General features: G+C 42.6%; 1 protein-coding gene across 3 annotated transcripts; it reads left to right on the top strand.

The window, feature by feature from the left end:
* The first annotated feature begins 1,274 nt into the window (after positions 1–1,274).
* On the top strand, positions 1,275–21,397 carry RAB43 (RAB43, member RAS oncogene family). 3 transcript variants are annotated; one of them, XM_074836672.1, is made up of 5 exons: positions 7,940–8,441; positions 9,159–9,216; positions 11,273–11,476; positions 11,763–11,946; positions 12,865–21,397. In XM_074836672.1, exons 3-5 carry the CDS (start codon positions 11,288–11,290, stop codon positions 13,116–13,118), a joined length of 627 nt encoding a protein of 208 aa, XP_074692773.1. In that variant the 5' UTR covers positions 7,940–8,441; positions 9,159–9,216; positions 11,273–11,287; the 3' UTR covers positions 13,119–21,397. The 3 variants fall into 3 exon arrangements, with proteins under 3 accessions (XP_074692771.1, XP_074692772.1, XP_074692773.1); XM_074836670.1 differs by lacking the exons at positions 7,940–8,441; positions 9,159–9,216 and adding an exon at positions 1,275–1,542; XM_074836671.1 differs by lacking the exons at positions 7,940–8,441; positions 9,159–9,216; positions 11,273–11,476 and adding an exon at positions 1,275–1,542.
* The last annotated feature ends 120 nt before the right edge of the window (positions 21,398–21,517 follow it).

The raw sequence follows: 21,517 nt of genomic DNA, 5'->3' as shown, positions 1-21,517 counted from the left end.
TTCTCCCGCACAACTACCTATGAGAAGTTTTACCTCTCCGCTATTAAACAGTTTCATTTTTCATCATTTGAAACTGTGAGGATGGAATGTGGCAAGTCTTTGTTACAAAGAACAGAATAACAAAATGTGCTGTGTCAAAGTATTTTATTAGTAAAGCTGGTTTTTATTAGCCTCTTGACTCACGGCGTAATCTAAAGGAGAGCGCCTATCAAAGAGCGGTTTGTTCTGCAGATAACGCGGGGAGCAGCTCAAACACAAATAATTCCCGATTGCTGATACACTTCTCGCAGTGCCCGGTGCCAGCTGCAGCCCCACGGCTGTGTGTGTGTCCCCCCACGGCTGTGTGTGTGCCCCCCCACGGCGCTGTGTGTGTGTGTCCCCCACGGCTGTGTGTGTGTGCCCCCCCACGGCTCTGTGTGTGTGTGTCCCCATGGCTGTGTGTGTGTGTGTCCCCCCACGGCTGTGTGTGTGCCCCCCCACGGCGCTGTGTGTGTGTGTCCCCCACGGCTGTGTGTGTGTGTCCCCCACGGCTGTGTGTGTGTGCCCCCCCACGGCTCTGTGTGTGTGTGTCCCCATGGCTGTGTGTGTGTGTGTCCCCCACGGCTGTGTGTGTGTGTGTGTCCCCCCACGGCTCTGTGTGTGTGTCCCCCCACGGCTCTGTGTGTGTGTATTCCCGCCGGCTGTGTGTGTGCGTCCCCCCACGGCTGTGTGTGTCCCCCTCGCAGCCCGGCGCTCACCGTTTTAACGCCGTCTCTGAGCAGCGCAGCACCTCGCAAGGGGAAAAACCGCTGCGCGGAGCCTCGGACTGTGCCTCTGGAAACAAACCCCGCCCCAGCGCGGACCTGAAAATGAAAAGCCAACGAGGCAGATCAGCTGCGCGTCCCGGGTGACTTAACGGGAATTGCAGCGGGTTGTTCGGGCGCGGCCGTGGCTGCGCGGTGTGGCCGCAGGAGCGCAGCGCCGGGTACCGCGCAGCTGCCGCCGGCGCGCTCGTTCGCCCACACGCGGTGGTTTATGTGGGTCGCGCCGCGACCCGAGCAGGCACCGGCCCGCGGGAGGGAGCTGCCGGCGGCCTACGGCGGGCCCGGCCGCAGCGACCGGCTGCCCCACCCGGCCCGTCGGCGAGGCCGGCGCCGTGCCCGCGGCTGAGCCTCCCTCCGCGGCGGGCGGACATGCCCGGGAGGCGGCCGGGCCGGGCCGGGGCGGAGAGAGGGCGGGGGCGGGCGGGAGGCGGGCCCGGCGCTAGGCCCGGCGCGGCGGGGGGCGGCGGGCGCTGCGCAGAGCCCGGCTCCCCTCGGCGGCGGGCGGAAGGCCGGAGGCGCCATGCCCGGCCCGGCAGCCCCGGGGGCGGCGGGGCCCGGCCCCGACCCTGAGGAGAGCTACGACTTCCTCTTCAAGCTGGTGCTCATCGGGGACGCCAGCGTGGGCAAGACCTGCCTGGTGCAGCGCTTCAAAACCGGGGCCTTCGCTGAGCGCCAGGGCAGCACCATCGGCGTGGACTTCACCATGAAGAGCCTGGAGATCCAGGGCAAGCGGGTGAAGGTGAGCGGAGCGCGGCCGGGGCGGGGCGGCCCCGACACCGCTCCGGTTCCGGGGCTGGCGGGCAGCTGGGGCTCGCCCCCCCCCCGGCCCGCCCCCCCCGCAGCTCCGGGCCGGCACGGCCGCCGAGATGCCGCCGGGAGCCGCCCGGCCCCGCCGCCGGGGGAGACGGCGGCGAGCGGGGCCGCCCGTCTGGGTGCCCCGCCTGAGGGCGGCTCCCGCTGCCCCGGCCCGCTGCCCCGCTTGGCCGTGGGCGGCCGCCGCTGCGCTCCGAGGACCGGCTGCCCCGCGCCGGTGCCGCCTTCCCGAGCGGCTCCCGCGGGCGAGGCGGGGCCGGGCGCGGCTCTGGCACAGCGGGACCCGCCGCCCGGCCCCTCGGCGGCCCCGCGGCAGCGCCGGGACGAGCCCCGCGGCAGAGCCGGGCTTGCGGGCAGGCTCAGCCTGGGGTGTGCTGGGGCTGCAGCACCCCCCCTCCTCGGCCGGGCGTCCGGCGGGGGGGCAGTGCCAGCCAGAGGGACCCGCGGCTGCACTGCCGTGCTTCCAGGGAGCGGTGTGGAACCGGCACGCCGAGAGGAGCCGGGGGAGCAGCCGTTAGATTCGGCATACGTGAAAGTTACCTTAAGGCACGGTTTGCAGGGTGTCTCAGAAAGTGCAGCTTCTATAGTTTTTCTCAAACCGGAACAGATCAACCCTAAATTTGACTTTTGTTGCTGGAGGGAGTCAGCTAGTCGTTAGGGTTAGAAAGAGGATGGGACAATTACCCAGTGGAATTACACTCAGGCTCGCAGGGACACGAATTTCCTACGACAGACTGGGCTGCTGAGCACAGAAACATGGTCAGTCAGCAGGGAAAAACCGCTTGAAGCACCTGCAGGGCTGCTGGGATCAATCCCTTCTCCAGACCAGAGCCCTACAGCTGTCCTTACCCCAGTGGGACCAACAAGGGCTTAATGCAATCACTGAGCATAAAACTGTAAAGCTTTTGGTGACACAGAAATACGGTAATTGCAGTTGAATTTTGGTCTGTGTTTACCAAAGTAGGTGTCAAAGTCCTCCATTGTCCTTTTCTTACAAATTAACTTTGGAGAGCAGAATATTAAGCAGAGAAAGCTGTAGAAAATGGAAGAAATGAGGGCTCACGTTTTTTAGGAAGGGAGGGGGATTAGAAGTTCCACACCTAGCAGAGGTGTTTATTTTCTTGGGAGTATTATACCCTTTTCCTAACATGTCTAGCTGGGGGTAACAGTTGAAAAGGAAACTCAGTTTTCTGTTTGTGCTTTCTAGCACTTCTGTGCTTTCTAGCAAGTGAGCTGTTAGAAGGGGGGTTTCTCCTTTAAGATTAAAACCTGGCTCCATTTAAATGCCAGGCACATAGAAGGTGACAAATGTGTCTGTCCCTGGTGCCAGGGGTCTCAGCCATGGGCTTCAGAAGTAGGGGAGGACTAGCCTAGGGAATGACCCCATCTTCCTAGGTGTGCTTTTTCAGATCATCAGTATTTACACCTGAATATTCCTTTATTAGTCATCAGTCTGTAACAAAACCTGGAGATTATTTCTAAGTATTTTTCAAAAAACAAGAAAATGCAAGCGCTTGAGGCTTGCTTTTGCTATGGATTGTTCTGTACTCCCATTTAGAAAAAAAAATCAGGGATGCACAGATTGAAGAGTATTTTAAGCATTACTTCAGGCAAATTAATCCAACATCGTTGCTGATTTACTTTACAGTTGTTTTTGTTAGCTGCTGAGTCAGGGACACAGCTAGAATATGAAAACATTTGCTTGGTGGGTTTTTTTGTTTGGTCTGTTAAGGTGTGGGTTGTGTGTGAAGTTTAAATTCCAGTCAGGCTTTTCCAGTTGGATTGACATTTCAGAGCAGTCCATCTAATCTGGTAGGCTTGTTCAGCATGCTATAGGGCACGGAAAATAAGGAGGCATTTTATTACACTTTTGTGAGCTCCCTTATGAAGTAGGCAAGTAGGTGTGTGCATCCTGAATGTTTTACAAATTTGATTTTGGTGCAGGTTATAGTGATTCTAGGAGGAGCACTTTAGCTACCTGAACAGATCATGTCCTAACCCCTTAGTAAACAAGCCTGTACATGTGCTCTGCGAGAGATGCACTGTTTCTCATTGGTTTTGCTTAAAACATTTGTTTAAAAGTGTTTCAGATAAATTGTTGATTGGGATGCCTCATATCAAGAGATGTTCAGGATGTGTTTAAAATGACATTTGTTTGACGTTACAAAAAGGTCCTTACAAAAGCACGCCAGGTGATTCTCTGTGCTGCTCCAATTTCATTATGGGTTTATGCTACTCAGGACAGTATCTTCATAAGGAATGCAAAGGCTTGTTTTATTTTTAGCAGATGATGCAGAAATGGGAAAATTCCCATTTTTATAATGTTTTATAAGCTCATCTTTAGAAATTCCTTCAGAACAATAGTGTGTACAAAAAAGTCCCAAGGAGCTTTTGAACACTACTTGCTCCGCATCCCCAGTGGCCTAAGCTTCATTTTTAGTCAGGCTAAGGATAGTACTCCAACACAACTGAGTGAGTATGAATTGGACACTTATTTTGAGATTGAAACAAACATTTTAAGGTTAATTGTGTTAGTGTCCCTTTCTGTTTAAAATGTCAGCTGTCGTTATTACAGTTACATAATGTTTCTGAAACATTTGGAGTCCAAGGATTTTAAGTCTCGCTTCCTTTTGATGCATTTTTGTTGGACAAGAAAAAAAAAAAAAGCACATTGGGATACTAAAGGTTAAGGTTCTGCAAATAACCCTTTTTAACTCAAGGCTTTCCTTGCATCTTAAAGCTGTATTCTTTCAAGTGTCTCAAATGATATTTCATACACTACTGCTTCATCAGGCACTGAAGCTGACTAAACTTCATGTATAAAGGGATGTTAGTGCTTGAAGAAGGAGCTATTCATGGACTGTCTTGATAACTGAAGCTGTCTCTTCAGAAATAAAACAGTAAAGCGCTGGTATTGTAAACTTCCCCATATGTGCTAACCCTGATTTGCAGAGATTTGCCACTTCCAGAGAGGAAGAATACCTAAGCTTGTCTGTGCCATCCAGTCTTCTGTTTCTCTTCTTGTTCTTTGTCTAAGATCTCCAGACCTTATGTGGGATCATACGAGGCAGTGCCTCTGGGCCGGGCCGTTGTGAGCCATGGGGGTGTTGGAGCTCGAAGGCAGGCTGTGTGGCACGGCGCCACGCAGGGGTTTGGCCTGCGGTGACCACCGTGACTTTTACCACAAAGGCAAATTCCGACCAGTGTATATCTGGAATTTTTCCCCCTCCACTTCATGAAATGTCTACAGTCTATCTTAATTTTTTAAAAAAATGCCCCTAGTATATTCTGTTTAACACGTTAAAATTGTGGCATGCTACTCTCCGTAAAATACGTCCTTCTTAGCTGGCTAAATCCTAGAGTACCGACTGTAGTTCCCAGAAGTTGTGGTTGTTGACTTAATGCCTAGTGATTAAAGTCCTATTGGTAAAATAATTACTTGTTCTTTGAGTGATAGAAAGAATCTGGCAAACAGAACAAAAATGTTTTGTAACTGTTATGTCACTGCAAGAAAAGATATCTATAAAAAGATGGAGCTAAGATTTTTATATAATGACAGGGAAGGACATTCCTATGTCTAAGTCCATGAATTGAGGTTAGTAATAATAAAATTCCTTTTCTTTTGATGAATTTCCTCCTGTGAACTGATAAATTGATATCTTTAATGTCTACTTTATGCTGTCATTTCATAGTGTTTTACATATACTGAATATTTTTTCTTTTATGCCGTAGTTTTTATCTTGCTATATCTTTCAGAAAGCAGCAGGAGAAAAGAACATTCGAAAACAAACACATTCCTTTTATAACAAATACTTCTTTATGTATCATTGCACTTTTTAATTTACAAGCTTTTTCAGCCTTTACGATATCAAAATTCTTGGCTTTTATTCAGGCCTTATGTCTGTAACTATATTCCTTTCAGAACGGCCCAGAATGTAATATGTCATTTATGTGGCCAAACTGCAAGTAATATAAAATTATGACTTGTTAACTGTCTTGTCTCCTGACTGTTGTGTTTAATAACGTTGCTAAACAAATACAAATTAAGCTATTGGTTATTACGTGGAAGCAATACTCTTTGGTATACAGAGGAAAGGGTAGCTCTCTGTCAACTCCTTTGACTTGTAATGCTAGAGCAAACAGGAATGCTGCATTCCCAGGAAACAGGGATACAGGGATTCCTCATTCTCTGAAAATTTTGTAGGGAAACAATTGAATGGAGCAGTTTATCCTAACTGTTCAGTGTACGAATATCACTTTAAATTGAAATACATTGCCATACCGATGTTGGTTTTGTTGCTTTTGGCTAAAACTGTATAGATTAAGTTGCAAGATTGTTTCAGTAAGTCTTTTTAGGAGCGAGTGTTGTGATTTGCCAGTGTACAGAAATGTATATTATTGTTTGCCATTTGAGATGACAGGATTTAGACACAGTCATTTGGTTAAGAATCACTTAACACGGTCTTTGCATCCACCATTTCACTACCAGGAAATTTTATGGAAGTTGCTGTATTTTGAAGAATTCATAGCACAAAAATGACATTTCTATCTTTGTAAGACAAGATATCAGCTGTAGGATGTGCTTAGTTTAATGCTGCTTCACAAGCAAAAGTAAACCTGAACTCCTGTGATACTTTAGAATAATCAGGAAAGTACTTAGTAAGTTAGGTAGGGAGAAATTATTTAACGTGTCTTGAGGCCATTTGTAAAGCATTAACCTTTGATAAACCATATGTTTATCAATGTAAGAAGAATCCACATCCATCTATTGGATAATACTCATTTAGCGTGCTCTTTGGTCAACTGGTCACTCACCGTTTTCAACACTTCATCTATTTCTATAGTTGAAACTCTGCTTTCTTAATCAGACATCTCAGAATGATCTTCCAGAGACCCACCTTCTGTTTTCCTCCTTACTTCAAGTTGAAACATTCCTTGTTCCAGTTTTTCTCTGGTGTCTCTCATCATCCCATCATGTGCCACTGTGAAGAGCCTGGCTCAACCTTCTTGATAACCTCCTCCTGGGTACTGGGCAGCAGCTAACAGGTCATCTCAAATCCCTCTCCCTTGCCAAATAAGTGTTTCCTTCAGACTCTCCTCACAGGGTATGTACTCCGATTACCTGACCTCCTCTGAACTTGCCCTCTGCAGTGCCTTGTACGGGGGCCCCAAAACTGAACACTGTATTTTAGCTGGAATCTAGTAAGTGCCAGTTAAAGGGGAATAATCACCTCTCTTGATCGCCTGGCTTCGGTCCTGTCAATACAGCTGGGGATGCTGCCAGGACGCAGTGCTGGCTGTGGGTCAAAGACCCCCAGGGGCTCTGCAGCACAGCTGCTCCCCAGCCAGGCAGACCCCAGCCCGCCTCCTTCCAAGGGCCCACTGACACATACTCCCTCTGTGCTCCTTCCCCACAGGAAAAGATGAAAAAGCAAATAGGAAAAAACATTCAAGACTTTGTCTAATGTACTTACGGAAAGCTCCAATTCTGCGGTGATTATATGGAGTCATGAAAAATCTTACAGGAGTTAATAGTTGGTTTAGCGCTTTGCTATTCAGTACCAGTCAGTGCTAGGGGCTCTGCTGTCCAAAAAATTCAAAGCTAAAAGCAGATCAAAATAACCAGCTTTTGTAAGTAAATGGGCATTCAATAGTGAAACAATTAGCACAAGGAAGGTGGCTTCTTGTCTTTGTTCACTTAGGGTATTCTGTCATATTCCTTCTGAACAATGGGTATTTATTCTCTGTTCTTTAGCCTGTCCTCATCTGTTACTAGGGGTGGTTCCCCTGAAGGCCTGCTACCAATCTCTTATTTCTATTTCATAGGGGTTTTTTTCTTAGTATCCTCAGGTGAATCCAACACAGTTCTCCAGCAATCCCAACTTCTGTCTTTCTTACACCAGAATTGTTGCCAAAGTACTTACAAAATCAGGAATTGCTTAAAAAGGTTACTAAGTGACAGGCCTGGCTGCCATCACATTATTTACAGAGCTGAAGCACTTAAATTGAGGAAATTAATTATTAAGAACTTTGTGTCATACAGTGCAGATGCGATACAAAATATAAAAGAATATATGATTCTATCTTTCTTCTGTAATCTGTGGCTAATACAGTTAATTTCATATTTTGATTTTACAGTTAACTTATATTGAGGGGCTTTAAAATGAGAAATAGACTAAATTTTTTCTGAAGAATTTGCAGTTGTTATTTCTTGTCAAGGGTTGCATACATGTAAATACAGTTTTAACAGAGAGACTATGTAAAATTTTTACTATAAAATGGTAGTTTTAAATTCTAGTTGTGATTGGTATTTATATGTAGTTGCCATGTTTCTTTTTCAATAGAATTGCCTGAAATTTCTGTACACCTACTGGAGAAAATAGTGTTTACTTAGGAGCAGAACTGGTATTTTTGTAATAACTTACATTATTTTTTTTAATCATATCAGACTGATTCATGCTATAGATAAATATTTTTTCTTAGAGTTTTCTAAAGATGCTGTTGAGCAAATTAGCTGTATTTTGCCTTTAGGATTACATCTTGCTTTAAATTCGGTAATCTGGTTCATAATAGTTGCATGCTCTGTGTGTGTCCGTAGTGTGTGTTCTTAATGATTTAAAATGAGATAGTTATTAAAATTGCGATGTGACAGGACAGGTTTTCAACCTTCCAAATTGTGAGGAGCGAGTTGTCATTAGCCCCCCCAGAAAGTACCTTTGCACACTGAGCATGCTGCAAGGCAGAGTGCTTCGTAGGAGCTGAAGCTGCCATCTCTGTGCAGGTCTGGCAGAGGAGGCTGTCGGAGGACTCCTTGCTCAGCTTCAGGTGAGGTTATCGGATCGGTTCACACCCGCCTTCAGCAACAAGTTAAACTGAAGGGGCGTACTCGTGATTCGACCTCATCGCCCTCTACAACTACCTGAAAGGAGGGTGCAGAGAGCTGGGGATGAGTCTCTTTAACCAAGTAATAAGTGATAGGACAAGAAGGAATGGCCTCAAGTTGTGCCAGGGAAGGTTTAGACTGGATATTAGGAAGCATTTTTTACAGAACAGGTTGTTGGGCGTTGGAATGGGCTGCCCAGGGAGGTGGTGGAGTCCCCATCCCTGGAGGTGTTTAAGAGTTGGGTTGACCCAGCGCTGAGGGATCTGGTGGAGTTGGAAACTGTCAGTGCTGGGTTAACGGTTGGACTAGATGATCTTCAAGGTCCTTTCCAACCTAGATGATTCTCTGATTGGTGCAAGACAACTTTGCCATTGCTCTAAAGGATCCTCACACCCTCCTCCTTGTGCAGTCTGTGTGCTTTCAGTACCATGTGGCTGTGTAATTAGTGTTAACCCTTCAAACAAAAGGAAAAAACCCTGTTTTTCAGTTACGTCAGTGAATTGAGCTGTATGGTGAATCAGATTAACAGGTGCTAGTTTCAGTGCAGGGAGAGGGCAAGGATATGCAACTGGGATGGCAAGTCTTCGGTGACAGTGTTGTCTTAGTTTGGCTTAAGCAAGTCCTTAAACTGTGCCCGTATCTGTCTTTCCCTGAAACAGAGTGAGCACTCACCTGGCCCCTTCTGCCAGCAGAAGCCCTGGGAACAGTGACACACAGGTGTGTCAGTTGGTATATATGTTCGTGTATATATATATAGGTTTGTATCTGCCTGTGGGTCTCATACATACTGTAGTCTCAGCAACGAGAGGAAAAATACAACAAACTGAAGATTGTGTAAAAAGCTGAATGATTCAGAGTCCTTACACAGAAGAGGAGTGCAGGTAGGGGAGCATGAGGGAAAGAGCTTGCCTGGAGGATGTGGGCTGAGAGGGAGACTGCTGTTTGAGCTCCTGAGGTCAGACCTGTGGTCTCTGCTGGTCCCAGCAGGACACCCAGGGCTTCAGCAACTGAATTCAGTTCTGTGAACACCCAGACATAAATGCTTAAGTAAAAAAATGTGGGGGGGGTGCTGTGAGCTCTTGCTGGTGACACTTTGAGGTTGCTCTATCGCTATTGAAAGGCTGTGGAAATTGGGGAGGACCAGAGAAAGGCAAGTATTGTACTCATCTTCAGAAGGGGCAAGAAATCCTGGGAACTACAGGCTGGTTAGACTCATTTTGGTCCCTGGGAAAATCATGGAGCAATTCTTCCTGGAAGAATTACCTTTTGACCCCACTTTGAGCAGGCACTTGGCCTTGTCACCTCCCCAGATCTGTCCCAGCCTTACTGATTCTGTAATTCTGTGGAATTTACTTACTCAGACATTTTCAAAATCCAGTGTACAGCACAAGGCCCAAGACTGGCTTGTTCAGTCACTCTGCAGGTACATCGCTTTTATTCATACATGCCATGTGAAAAGTGTAAGTTAAACTAAACTTTTATTATTAAAAAAGTTTATAATTTTTCTGCGTGCACAGAATCTTTCAGACCTCTCCCAAGAGTTGGGTAATCATTATTAGCCTTGTTTTGCACTTGACCTAATCAAGCATTGAGATTGAAAACTACATAACAGAAACAAAGGTCTAGTGGGAGACTTGAGTACAGAGAACATCATACATAAACTTGCCATGAACTTCTGTGTCTCTAATAATTGTCTGTTGACTGCTCTAAATCATTATGTGTTCCATTAATAATCATTGCTTTGTGGTTTTCTGTTTTCTGAGTCCATTACACTCCCTTCCCCTTCTCTGAGAAAACTGTTACCAGGACTGAGAAGTACTTTTTCATTGGATTGATTCCCTTTAGGCTGTACATACCTCATTTGGGATCTAAATGCTTGGTTAGCACAGGGAAGTGATCTGATCAGTACAGCCTTTTCCAAAGTGAAAGGCTGAGTCAGAAGATACAAACGAAATACTAATGTGCAAAAGAAATAAATGCAAAAATGATTCCATATTATTTGGTACAAAATATCACTGGCACGTTGTGTTAAGTTGTTGTCAGCTTTTTAAAATAAAGAGGTTCAGAGAGAGAGGAAATAATAAACAACAGGTCCACAATATGGGAAGATTTAAAAACCCAGGAGTATTTGCTTATGTCCTGTCTCAGTTAAGAGGAGATGCAGAATATAAGGAATGGCACAAAAAGACAAGCAGTAGTCTCTCCTTTATTATTTGGGGATAGAGAAGTGAAAGTGCAACAGAAGGACAGAAAATGTAAAATTTGTGAAAGGAAATTCTTTGGTTTCATTGCTACTATATATTGAAGCCAAGAGCTTTGGAAGATTGAAAAAGAATTAGAGATTTATATGGAGAATGAGAATATTCACAGCTACTTTAGATTAAAAGCTCCTGGACTATAAGCCATCATGTTCCAGAACATCAGACAACCTATAAAACAAGAGGATCTTAAAAGAAATTTTCCCTACGAGCAGGATATTGTGTTTGTCCACACTGAGTTATTTGACTCCTTCCTCTGGGACATCTAGTACTGGGAACTCAAACCCTGATACTAAACTCATAGTTCTTATGCTGCTGGATTTAGGCAAAAGTATGTAAGCTAAGCATTTCTTCTTCCTGACAAGATGTGATGTCTGTTCTACCACCTGAAAAAGGACAGCTGACTAGATCTTTGACTGATGATATTGAAACCGAGAATTGCTGGCATTTCTTTTATACATTTTATGTGTTCTATATATATTCTTTTAATTGTCTCATATTTCCTTATAAAACAGCATCAGTGTTCTCAGATGATACTACCACATCCTACTGCAGTTGTTACTGCCCCTGTAGCAGAACGGGCAAAACCACGTCAGTACCACAGGCAGTACGCTAGCGAAAGCCCGGCTGTCGTTTCAGTGACACACCAGATGATGGAGTGGCTTGGCTGTGGACTAACATCATGTTTTACTAACTCTGCTAGAGAAGGTGTCAAAGAGGTAGGACTGGACATGCAAGTGATAATTTCATGATCTGCTCCAGAAATGATGCATCAGCGCTCACCTGCAGGAACCCGGAGTGTCTCAGTTGATACAGTTATAAACTTTGAGCAGCCAAGTGCAAAAACGTTCTCCAGTGTATATTATCATCCTTAAGTCATGAACAAAGGACTAGAAAAGCATGATGCCAAAAGATATTACATATAAGGCTATTGAATCAAGTCCTATCTTTTGATTCAGGAAAGCTTGCTAGCCAGTGTCTCACTGTCTGCTTTGTTTTATGTAGTTGCAGATCTGGGACACGGCTGGCCAGGAGAGATTCCGAACTATCACCCAGAGTTATTACCGCAGCGCCAATGGAGCAATCCTAGCCTATGATATCAGCAAGAGAGGCTCTTTCCTGTCCATTCCTCGCTGGATCGAGGATGTGAGAAAGTATGCTGGTTCCAACATAGTACAATTACTGATCGGTGAGTTTAAAATACTAATACCAAGCACTACAGGTTACTGTACAATGTAATGAGTTGCAATACTTGCTTAAGATGGTTAGACGTTTTAATTTTGATTGAAGTTAAGATGTATGTAATAGGTCTGGTTGGAAATTTTCCCAACTTTTTTTTGTAATTATAAAGTGCTGATTCATCAAAACAGAAATGTTTTGCTTTGATTAACTTCCGTTAAGAAGTAGACAGCTCTGTATCAGAAGCCAGCTTTGAATCCTTTGCGTCTCAATGGAGAACTGGGTACCCAAGATTTCCAGGTTCTGAGGCACAGCTGGTGTGGAGCTGTTCTCAGGATAAGGATCATAAGGTTTCCTGGGCCCAGAGAAGCTCCATCATATCAAGCCGACATGTTTTGGTGAACTGGAACACCCACATACTTCAGCAGACAGGGGATTTCAGAAGGACCTCAGGGCAATCGGGGTTTATCAGTTCTCTGCTAGAAGTTCTGCTTCCCAGCCCCAATGTTTCTGACTCAGATGTGGCTCTTGGGGCCTGTAGACCCACTGATACAACATCAGTACTATTCTAGATTCCTGTAGGTACCAGCAGACTGCTGTTGTTTTCACAAAATGGTTTTAGGTTTCACTGCTAGCCCATTTTTCTTCTGTTAAGGTCTACACTCTTCAGTAACTGACTTGTTCTGTTCTCTTCGTGAGCCATACAGAAATACAGGTTGGCAGGGGTTTAGGAGGTTTATCTAGTCCAACCTCCTGCTCAAAGTGAGGCTAACGTCAGGTTGGTCAGGGCCTTTTCAGTCAAATTTTGAAAATCTTCAAGAATGAAAATTCTGCAGCTTCTCTGGGCAACCTGAGAACCTCCTCCTGAATACTTGCCCTGACATAAATAGCCATTATAATTTACTCTGTTGTTTCTGTCCTCTTCCAGGAAACAAGTCTGACCTAAGTGACCTTCGAGAGGTTCAGCTGGAGGAAGCACAGAGTCTGGCTGAACACTATGATAATATTATCTGTGCCATAGAGACCTCTGCGAAAGACTCCAGCAACGTGGAAGAGGCTTTTGTGAAGATGGCTACAGAGCTCATGATGAGGCACGGAGGCCCTATGTTCAGTGAGAAGAATACTGACAGCATCAAGCTTGACAGCAAAGACGTTGTAGAAGGCTGGGGGTGTGGTTGCTGATATGAGCTAGGTGATATCCCTAACTTTACTGGAATTTAGATGGTGCTTCACCCTAATGCTGAGTAGCACGGTAGCCATATTCTCCTCCTCTGTGAAACCAGCAATTTTGTAGAGGTTAGACACAATCCTGTTTGCTTTGGTGTCTTATTTTTAAAAAGGGACTTTTGAGAGGTAGTCCTGAAAGTCAGACCCTCTGAAAAACTTACTCAACGTTTGTCCCCACCATTTTCTTTTCTGTAACCTTCGCACAAGTTAAAGTGGAGGAAACAACTTTCAACTGGTGATGTGGGGTGGGGAGACAGATGGTTGGGGAAGAGACTGATGCACACCCAAAGTTCTGAAGCATTTAGCGTGGGGCTGTTGGCGAAGGAGGTCACTTTTGGAATAGGCAATCTTGACAGTGTCTCAGCACGCCACCAATGACCGGAAAGTGACCGTGTCTTTGATAAAGGTATTTCAAGTGTCAGAATACCCAACGTTTTTATTACAGGACCAAATAGCAGTCACCTGTCCTAGGGCATATGGATTGCTAGCTAGTATTGGAGCAGGCCCAGGTGGAGAAGCCTGCTCTCAGGTTTTGTTGTAACTTTTTTAAGTTACAATTTTAACTAAAAGCAAAATCAGCCTGAGCAATATCACATGACTTGCTGTCAAGCAGGATTGGACCAGTGTAGTTATTTTAAATATAGCCTTGAGGAGGGGGTAGATGCATTTCATTTATTATTGTTTGCACGGTGATAGCTCCCTTTTCCAAGTGGGTATCACTGAGTTTTTGCCCTCAGGTCTCTTAATTTCATTCCACAACTCAAGACCTGCACCACTGGAAACAAGAACTGGAGAAACCTTGAACTGACTGGTAGCCATGATCTCCTGCCATGTGCCTAATGGTCATATACAGGGTTAATTCTGATCATACATTTGACATTGTTACCAGAGTGTTTATTCCTTAAGTGGCATAGTGGGTTTGGTTTTTGGTTTGTTTTTTTTTTTTTTTTAAACTATCTCTTTAAATACAATCTGGGCATATAATGGGAAAGAAGACCTCAGAATAGCTGAAAACTGCATGCATTGCAACTTCCTGGTTGTAAGAAACGAGATCTTTTTGAGTGATTCCTTCCCAAATTTGTACTCAACTGCTTTCCTCTCCCTTTCACAAGCTACCACTTGCTTTTCATTTCTTGAAAACACTCAGCAGGAAAAATCTTTCACTGTTGATCAAAAGTCTACATTAAGTAAAATAGATTTCATAATTCAACTACATATACTAGTCTTTCAGATTCAGCTCTGTATTACATGTTGTAGGTGCAGTTGAACTGATGGCAGAGTCCGCTCTGGATTTACTCTCAGGCATCCTACAAAAATGGGTTTGCAAAGGGAGCAGAAGTAGGATTATTTTTAACTCTGCAGTTAAAGCAAAGGTGTTCAGCGGTGACAAGTGATTTTTGCAATCCTGATAGTGAAGGAGGTCATTTTCAGAAAGCACCCACTTGAAGTCACTTGTCCCTTTTGATCAAAAAGGACTTCAATTAGTTTGCTACTAGGACTATACCAGTTTTTAGCCATTCAACTTACCCGCTATCATGAAAATCAGGAAGATTTAAGAAAGGGCTAATGGATCCTAATTTTAATACTATCCATCTTCCTACAGAATATATTAAAACATTCTCTGGTCTTTCTGATTTTTTTTAAACTATGAGGTAGATAATTTGAGGAGTTACGTATGCTTTGTAGCCTGTTTGCTTCTAATCTAAGGGGTTAGTTCTCAAGTTTTATAGTAGTAAGAGCGACAGGGCCTTAAATTTTTCAATTAGTATAGTTTTCACAATGCTGATGTTTTATATGGAAGGGCAGGTTGAGCTGCAGTACTCAGTAGTATTTTTGGACAGTGTTCCAGGACATTCCCAGCTCTCCTGTATCCAAAGACAACAGGCAATAAGTGTCCAGCAGTAGCTAGACACTGAAAATGAGAATTGTCCAAACTCTCGCTTTGTTAATGATCAGCAAACGCTGTATTCCCCTCTCGGAAGAAACTGTGAAGACAGTCCAAGCTAAAACTCAGTCCTGATGACTGCTTTTCCTCCTGGTTAGATGGTCCTTAAGACACAGAATATTAGGAAGCATTTGACTTCTTATGGTTTACATCTGTATGTCGCAGTCCTGCAGTGCTGCATGCTTGAACATGGACCCTCAGATAAGCTCAGCCTCCCACTATTTGCAGGATCAGTGCCAAATTATTTAAGTCATGCTGATAAAAATTCACATTTAGGAACAGTATTGCTACTGCTCAGATTGAAATCAGTAGTTTACATAGTACTTCATCTTAAAACTGGAGCAAGAGGCACAATGAACATAAATGCTGCTTCCAATACAGTCAGTGAATGATTGTGTTTTTACAGCAGATGGAGAACTGAGAAATTACTGATCTGTTTCTTTAGTCTTGAGGTTTGTTTAGTAAACAAGTAGAATTAGACTGAGCCCTATACTTTTCCTTACAATTTGCCCCCATATATCTCTTAAGCTAGTCTTGCAGGTTGAGACTCTGTCTGCAGGTTAGTCTGTTTCAGTCAGAAAACATGACCTACAGCAGCAGTGATCTGTTCACTAGGCTTTCAGATGAAGGCACCAATTCAGATTAGTTTTCATTTTGCTGTAGAAAACTAAGTCTGTGGCTTTAGGTCAGCTTTGGCTTCTAACTGGTGGCTCTTCTGTGTTGTAACAAGTGTAATACAAGTTGGCATGCCCTGCCTAAGTGAACAAAAGGGAACAAAGAAATAGACTGGAGACCTGGGTTATTTTTTCAGGATAGTAGCAGCTATGAATGACAGTGCTTGGGCTGTCAGTAGTAAAAGGCTATTTCAATTACCAAACCCTTTCTTTGGCTATTAGTAATAGCACAATACTCAGTAGGCTGATAGCTTCTTGACCAGAAATAAACGGTAAACATAGCTTAGAGCTTTTCACTCCCCTTCTGAAGACTTATTAAATCTGTAATTCACACACCTAGCTATGTAATTCAAGTATTAGGAAGACAGTCCTGTTGGTTTAATTCCGTGAATCCTATTGAAACCAAAAGGATACCTGGGTGAAGAGTGAGTAGCAATAAACCTGAGATTTATGGGTAAAAACCTCAGTTTCAAATCTTAGGTTACAAATGTGCATCAAGTGAATAATTCAGTAGTGCGTGATCAGAGTTCACAGCATAAACATTTGCCAGGGAACCTGTTTGCTGGCAGTTGAACATTAACAAGACTATGGTACAGTAATTGCTTCTAAGCAGGTCTTCTTGGCTGAGCATGTATTTGCATTAGTATTTATCATTTATTGTTGGCAAAGTGTACAAAATATTACAAAAACACAGAAGGGGACATTGATCCCTGCCTTGTAACACTTAGGAGTGGAATGCAGAGGCAAATACTGAAATGAAATCATCAGCAGAATGTGGTTCCCAGGAGCGTGGGCATTGTTATCCTTTGTATTGATTTTGATTTAAGCTAATTTTATCTGCAGTTACTCATCCAGTCCATCATCATGGATGGAACTTGTCCAAATATTTACAATTAAGTAAATATAATACCAAATAAATGTCAGCCCAGAAACCTGCTAACATTTGCTTTGCAAAACAAAATTTTTAAAAAATGAAAATACTTCAGAACAGAGGAAAAGTCCTAATGATTTTATCACTTTCACTGTACTGGAAAGCAGGTCACTTTTGTGGGGGGAAAAAACTACCAAACAAAATGAAGCCCAGCTAATACCACATAGCTTCTAAGAACTTCATGAGAAGTAGAGCTCTTGCTCAGTTTCCTTGCCTTTAAAGAAGATAATATTTATTTGAAGAATAGAGCTGATTGTCATGTGCAATATACCTGTGTTACTGCAGTAGTACGTCACCGTATGTATACGCTCACATGGTAGCACCCTTAAATAACATTAAAGCCTTTCCTTGAGTTGCCCCAGTACCTATTGTCCCCCTGATATTTACACCTCTGTTATTTAATCTCTTAGTCCCAGCCAGCTGACCATTTGAATGTCTTTTGCCATCTCATGCCAATCCTGAGGGAACTGGGAGGTAATAACATTATTAGCTTCTCTTCGTGGTATTGTTTTACTCAATGTTGTAATGAGAGTCTCTTTAAAACAAGGTGAATTTATATGTTCTTTCATTAATAGAAATTGCTTATCTTTACCTATCCTGCTTTCAAAACATTTATATGTTAACAGACCACTGAAGTTTACCCTACTGCATTATTTTGGGTAAACAGTGTGCTGGAGGAAAATGAAGTGAGAACAATACATGCTTTGTGAAACTGAAAAATAAAGTTACTCTCCTTTTGGTATCTTCCAGCCTTGGAGAGTGCTCACTTTAACCCCTGTCAGTCATTCTCTGTGGAGACCAGGTTACGGGTAGAGTGTGCAACCAGTAAACAGGGAAGCTCCAAGGAAGTTGGAGTGAGTATGTACTCTTGTGAAGAGGTAGCTCCCACATGACTCGCTTTGCCCTAGTAGCTGGTGATGACCACATAGCTTGTATTCCCACCCTTGTGGTACAAGAAGTGAGGCGATTAAACAGCAACAGGGCCGAGGACGTGTAGTTCTTGGTCACATTGAAAGGAAATGAAGCCCAAAGTTTAGGCTAATCACCCTAGCCACTTAATTATGCTTTCTCAAATGATACTAAGATGTTTCATCAACTAAAAGGCATTCCAGATTTACAAATTTGGCAATAAACGATGCCACATTGTTAATGTAGATTAACAGTTACATTTTATTACAGTTGTATGAAGTGTGGTGATTAGAGTCACAGAGCAGAGTCCTTTAGGTTGTTCAGGTTGTTTAGGCTGTTCTCAGATTTGACAATTCTTTTCCATGCTATAAGAAGAGATTCACAGATTTGGGAAATACTGGCTCAGTTTACTTTTGTAGTATCTTCTGGTGCTGATCATCCCACTGAGATTTCAGTTAGAGAACCAGCCTCCTGGGTATCTCAGTTTTTACTGGCCAGGTGATGTTAGATTTCTCTTAACTCTATTGAGTTGGATTATAGAGCTATTCGAAGCTGCAAAAATTCTCAAATGGAAGCATTTAATTGCAGTCCCCACTGTGTACTTTAGAAAAAAAACCCCAAACTATTCCACAACTCGATGTTCTGATTTCTGGCACAAGTTTAGCCTTCTGCATCTTTTCTATCATTTCATTTCAGTTTACTTGGAAAACAGCAAGGTTACAAAATCAAAACAAACAAACCAACCCAAATGTATATTTCCTGTCCATGGAATTGTTGCCAGAAGTTAGATAAAAATAGCCAGCATACTCTCCTATCCTGATCTTAGATAGCATTTTTTTAATATGACTGAAAAATGTTAAAATGCACTTTAAAAATAATTCTTCAAAGCACAAAAGGGTTGCTTTTTTTTTTTTTTCCACTGTGTTTTTTTAAATAAGGGTTTCTATTACTTGAATACTGATAAAGGTAGTTACCTGTATTACATTCATAACTTTAGGCGTCACTGAAGACAGACTGTGTCAACAATAGTCTTGTTTTTCCATATGAGTCAGCGGCCAGTGGAAAACAAGGGAACAGAATAACTTCACAAGAATGAGAAGAGTGAAGCCTGAGTAACAGTCAGGGAAGATCTTCTGTTTAGTCCGATAAAATGTGTTAGGTTTAATCAATGCTTACTCAGTTCAAAGAAAATACTTTCCTTCCCAGAGGTAAAATAAGACACTACACAAATAGTTAGGGGTTTTCCTGTTCACTTCTTGTACAACAGAAATTTGACTGCTGTCTATACTGAAGAAGAGTGGACTGCTAAATTAGTTAAGTGTATGGTAACAGCAGAGTTTAGTATTAGGAGAGCTCCTAAATTGGCTTAAAGCTGGATTTAAAACCTATTCCTTCCATTATGAGGTAAAAAGGTGCCGCAGGACACCATTTGAAAACCATTAGAAGATCCAAGATCATACCTTGATAAAAATTTATTGAGGCTCTCTTTATCATTAAAAAAGTCACTTTCCATGTTTCTTTTGCAGGATATTTTTAGACTTCAATTGAGTTATTTCCAATTCAGTTATCCAACTGACACTGATTTCTACTTTCTTTCAACCTCAAATTTAATAGAAAACTGAGGATTCTTCCCATCACAAAGTGCTGAAGGGCCACCAGATAGGCTATAACCAACAGGTTTTTGCAGATGTATAGCTATCAATCTCCTGCTCCTGTGACACTTACTATCTGCAATGTGTATGTATAATGCACTGTACTCTGAAATCAATCAAGTCCAGCTCTGCGATCATTCAGCCAAGGGGGTAGTGTAGGTCAGGGTAGGGTATGAGGGAGGTATAGCAGCTTCACAAAGCTGCTTCTGTTTCAGCCACTTCTGTCTAAAGCCTACATAGCCCATTCAAAATTTAAAATACTACAAGTGAACTATTTTCCTTTAGTCATAACATTAAAAAAATCCTACTTTGATATCTTTTAATTTTAAAGCCTCGACTAGGATACTAAGAACAGTCATCACCTATTTTAAGCTTTCATAAGAACATAAACCTTATCCTTAAGTATTCTGTAGGAGTTTGAACTTTAATTCCCCAATAAACTCACTTAGACATCTTAAAGTACACACTATTTGGATGCAATAGCTAGCTAAAAGGATCCACGTTTCTGTAAATTTTAGCTTAGAGAAAGTACCTTACATATGACCTGTGGCAAGGTAGCAGTTATTTCTAATTGTTCAATCAATAAAAAAAAAAAAACACCTTATGACACAAAGATTACCTTCTCCAGAGAAAAGCAGAGGAAAACATTAAAGACTGTATTTCCTTAGAAATGGTCTTTTTAGGGCACCTGCCCAACACAATCTGTTTATGTCCAAAAGCCAGTCTCTTTTCAGTAACTGCTCAGTGGCAGCCTATTACACTGCACTGTGCTGTAAAACGTGTGATCATCAACACCCATTTTTTCTGCAATAAATTCTATAAGCAATACAGATTTATACAAAGATGCAAGGGGGTGATTGTGGATATCTAAACTCCCGTCTGTGAAAACAATGAAAGATTGTCCTTCGAACACAGCATGCAAACTTGTCTTGGCAATTTGAAGGTACCTTTTAAAAGTGAGTCAAGAGCTGAATTTTCAGAGACATTAAAGCTGCAGGCAGGTGCCTGCCAATTTCTTCAAAAGCATCGAGTTACCACTGCAAAAAAGCACAAAACTTGTAAGGAACGGATTTTGCACTAAAGGGAAATAGTTATCAGAAAAAAAAAACCCAAAACATGTTAATGTGAAAGGCAGAGCATCCTTCTTATTCCGTATTTTTCATGTTCATTCCCTATTTGAATGCTGTGCGTAAGCGTTTTTCCCTTTATAAATGGTATTCAAATAGATTATTCTAAGTAAGTGTGAAAAGTAGTTTGATACTTGACAAAATAAAATGCTATATACATTTTCTTAAGAGTGTGATAATATTGATGAGGAGAGTAACTTTGCTAATCCAGTTTGGTGTTGTCGTAGAAGGGATTCACCAGCTCGAGTTAAGTGTTGGAGTGGTGCTACATCCACGTGCCATTTCAAAACCAGGGGAAGCCAGCGGTGAGCTCGGGCACCGTCCTGCTTGCCAGACGATGCAGATGTACACTGAGCAGAAGGTGAATTTAGTTATTTGTAACGGTTTTAAAAGATTTCTATTTTATACTTCTGTAAGGAGAAATGCTAAGATTTTTGAAGTCAGATATGCTCAGTGCTGCCAGCCAGCTTTTCCCTCTCTCGTGCCTCACTCGCTGATATCTGACAGATATAAACCCCACGTCTCCAGAGACTAGATAGCGTTGAAGCGAGTCTGGCTCACACACTTGTTGGGGAGAAAAATAAAAATCTCTAATTCATATTGAATTCATTCACTGCATTCCAAAATTATTGAGGGATTTGGATGGTAACAGTGTTAAAATTATTCTGCATTTTCTAGGACAAATCTGTTGGTGTTTTTCAAGGTTTCTTCAAGAGATGCAGGCTCTACATTTCTAATCATCAGTAGCTACTTTGCTTTTAAACTTTCTTATCACAATACTGACTAGATCATTTGGAATATGAGGAGACAAGGGAGCAAGCTTGCATACTACAGTAATTTTTTTATACTTTACCTTCATCTATTTATGAATTTATTATGAAAAATATTTTTAAACATATGAAACCTGCTTTTTGTTGTGAATCTTAGCAAAGTAGTGGATACATTGTACTGTATATCATTAAAACGGTTTAATTAAAGTAAACATTTGGCAATTAATATATTTTGTGGTTATTTTATGCATGTACCTTGCTGTGGTTTATTATCAGAAACAAAATCAAGTTTTAAGAAATTATGTATCCAATTCTGCAGTTCTGTATGGTCTTCTACTTTTATACA

The sequence above is a fragment of the Strix aluco genome, chromosome 11 (assembly GCF_031877795.1).
Source record: "Strix aluco isolate bStrAlu1 chromosome 11, bStrAlu1.hap1, whole genome shotgun sequence".
Lineage (NCBI taxonomy): Eukaryota > Metazoa > Chordata > Aves > Strigiformes > Strigidae > Strix > Strix aluco.
Note: the sequence above shows the minus strand (reverse complement) of the source record. Positions and strands in the feature narration are given on the sequence as shown.

What these genes read in the sequence shown, in the direction of transcription:
- RAB43 (XM_074836670.1), top strand. Translation starts at nt 1,324, where the DNA reads ATGCCCGGCCCGGCAGCCCCGGGGGCGGCGGGGCCCGGCCCCGACCCT. An exon ending in CTAGAGAAGGTGTCAAAGAG is followed by an intron (nt 11,477 to 11,762) that starts GTAGGACTGGAC and finishes TGTTTTATGTAG; the next exon opens with TTGCAGATCTGGGACACGGC. An exon ending in CATAGTACAATTACTGATCG is followed by an intron (nt 11,947 to 12,864) that starts GTGAGTTTAAAA and finishes GTCCTCTTCCAG; the next exon opens with GAAACAAGTCTGACCTAAGT.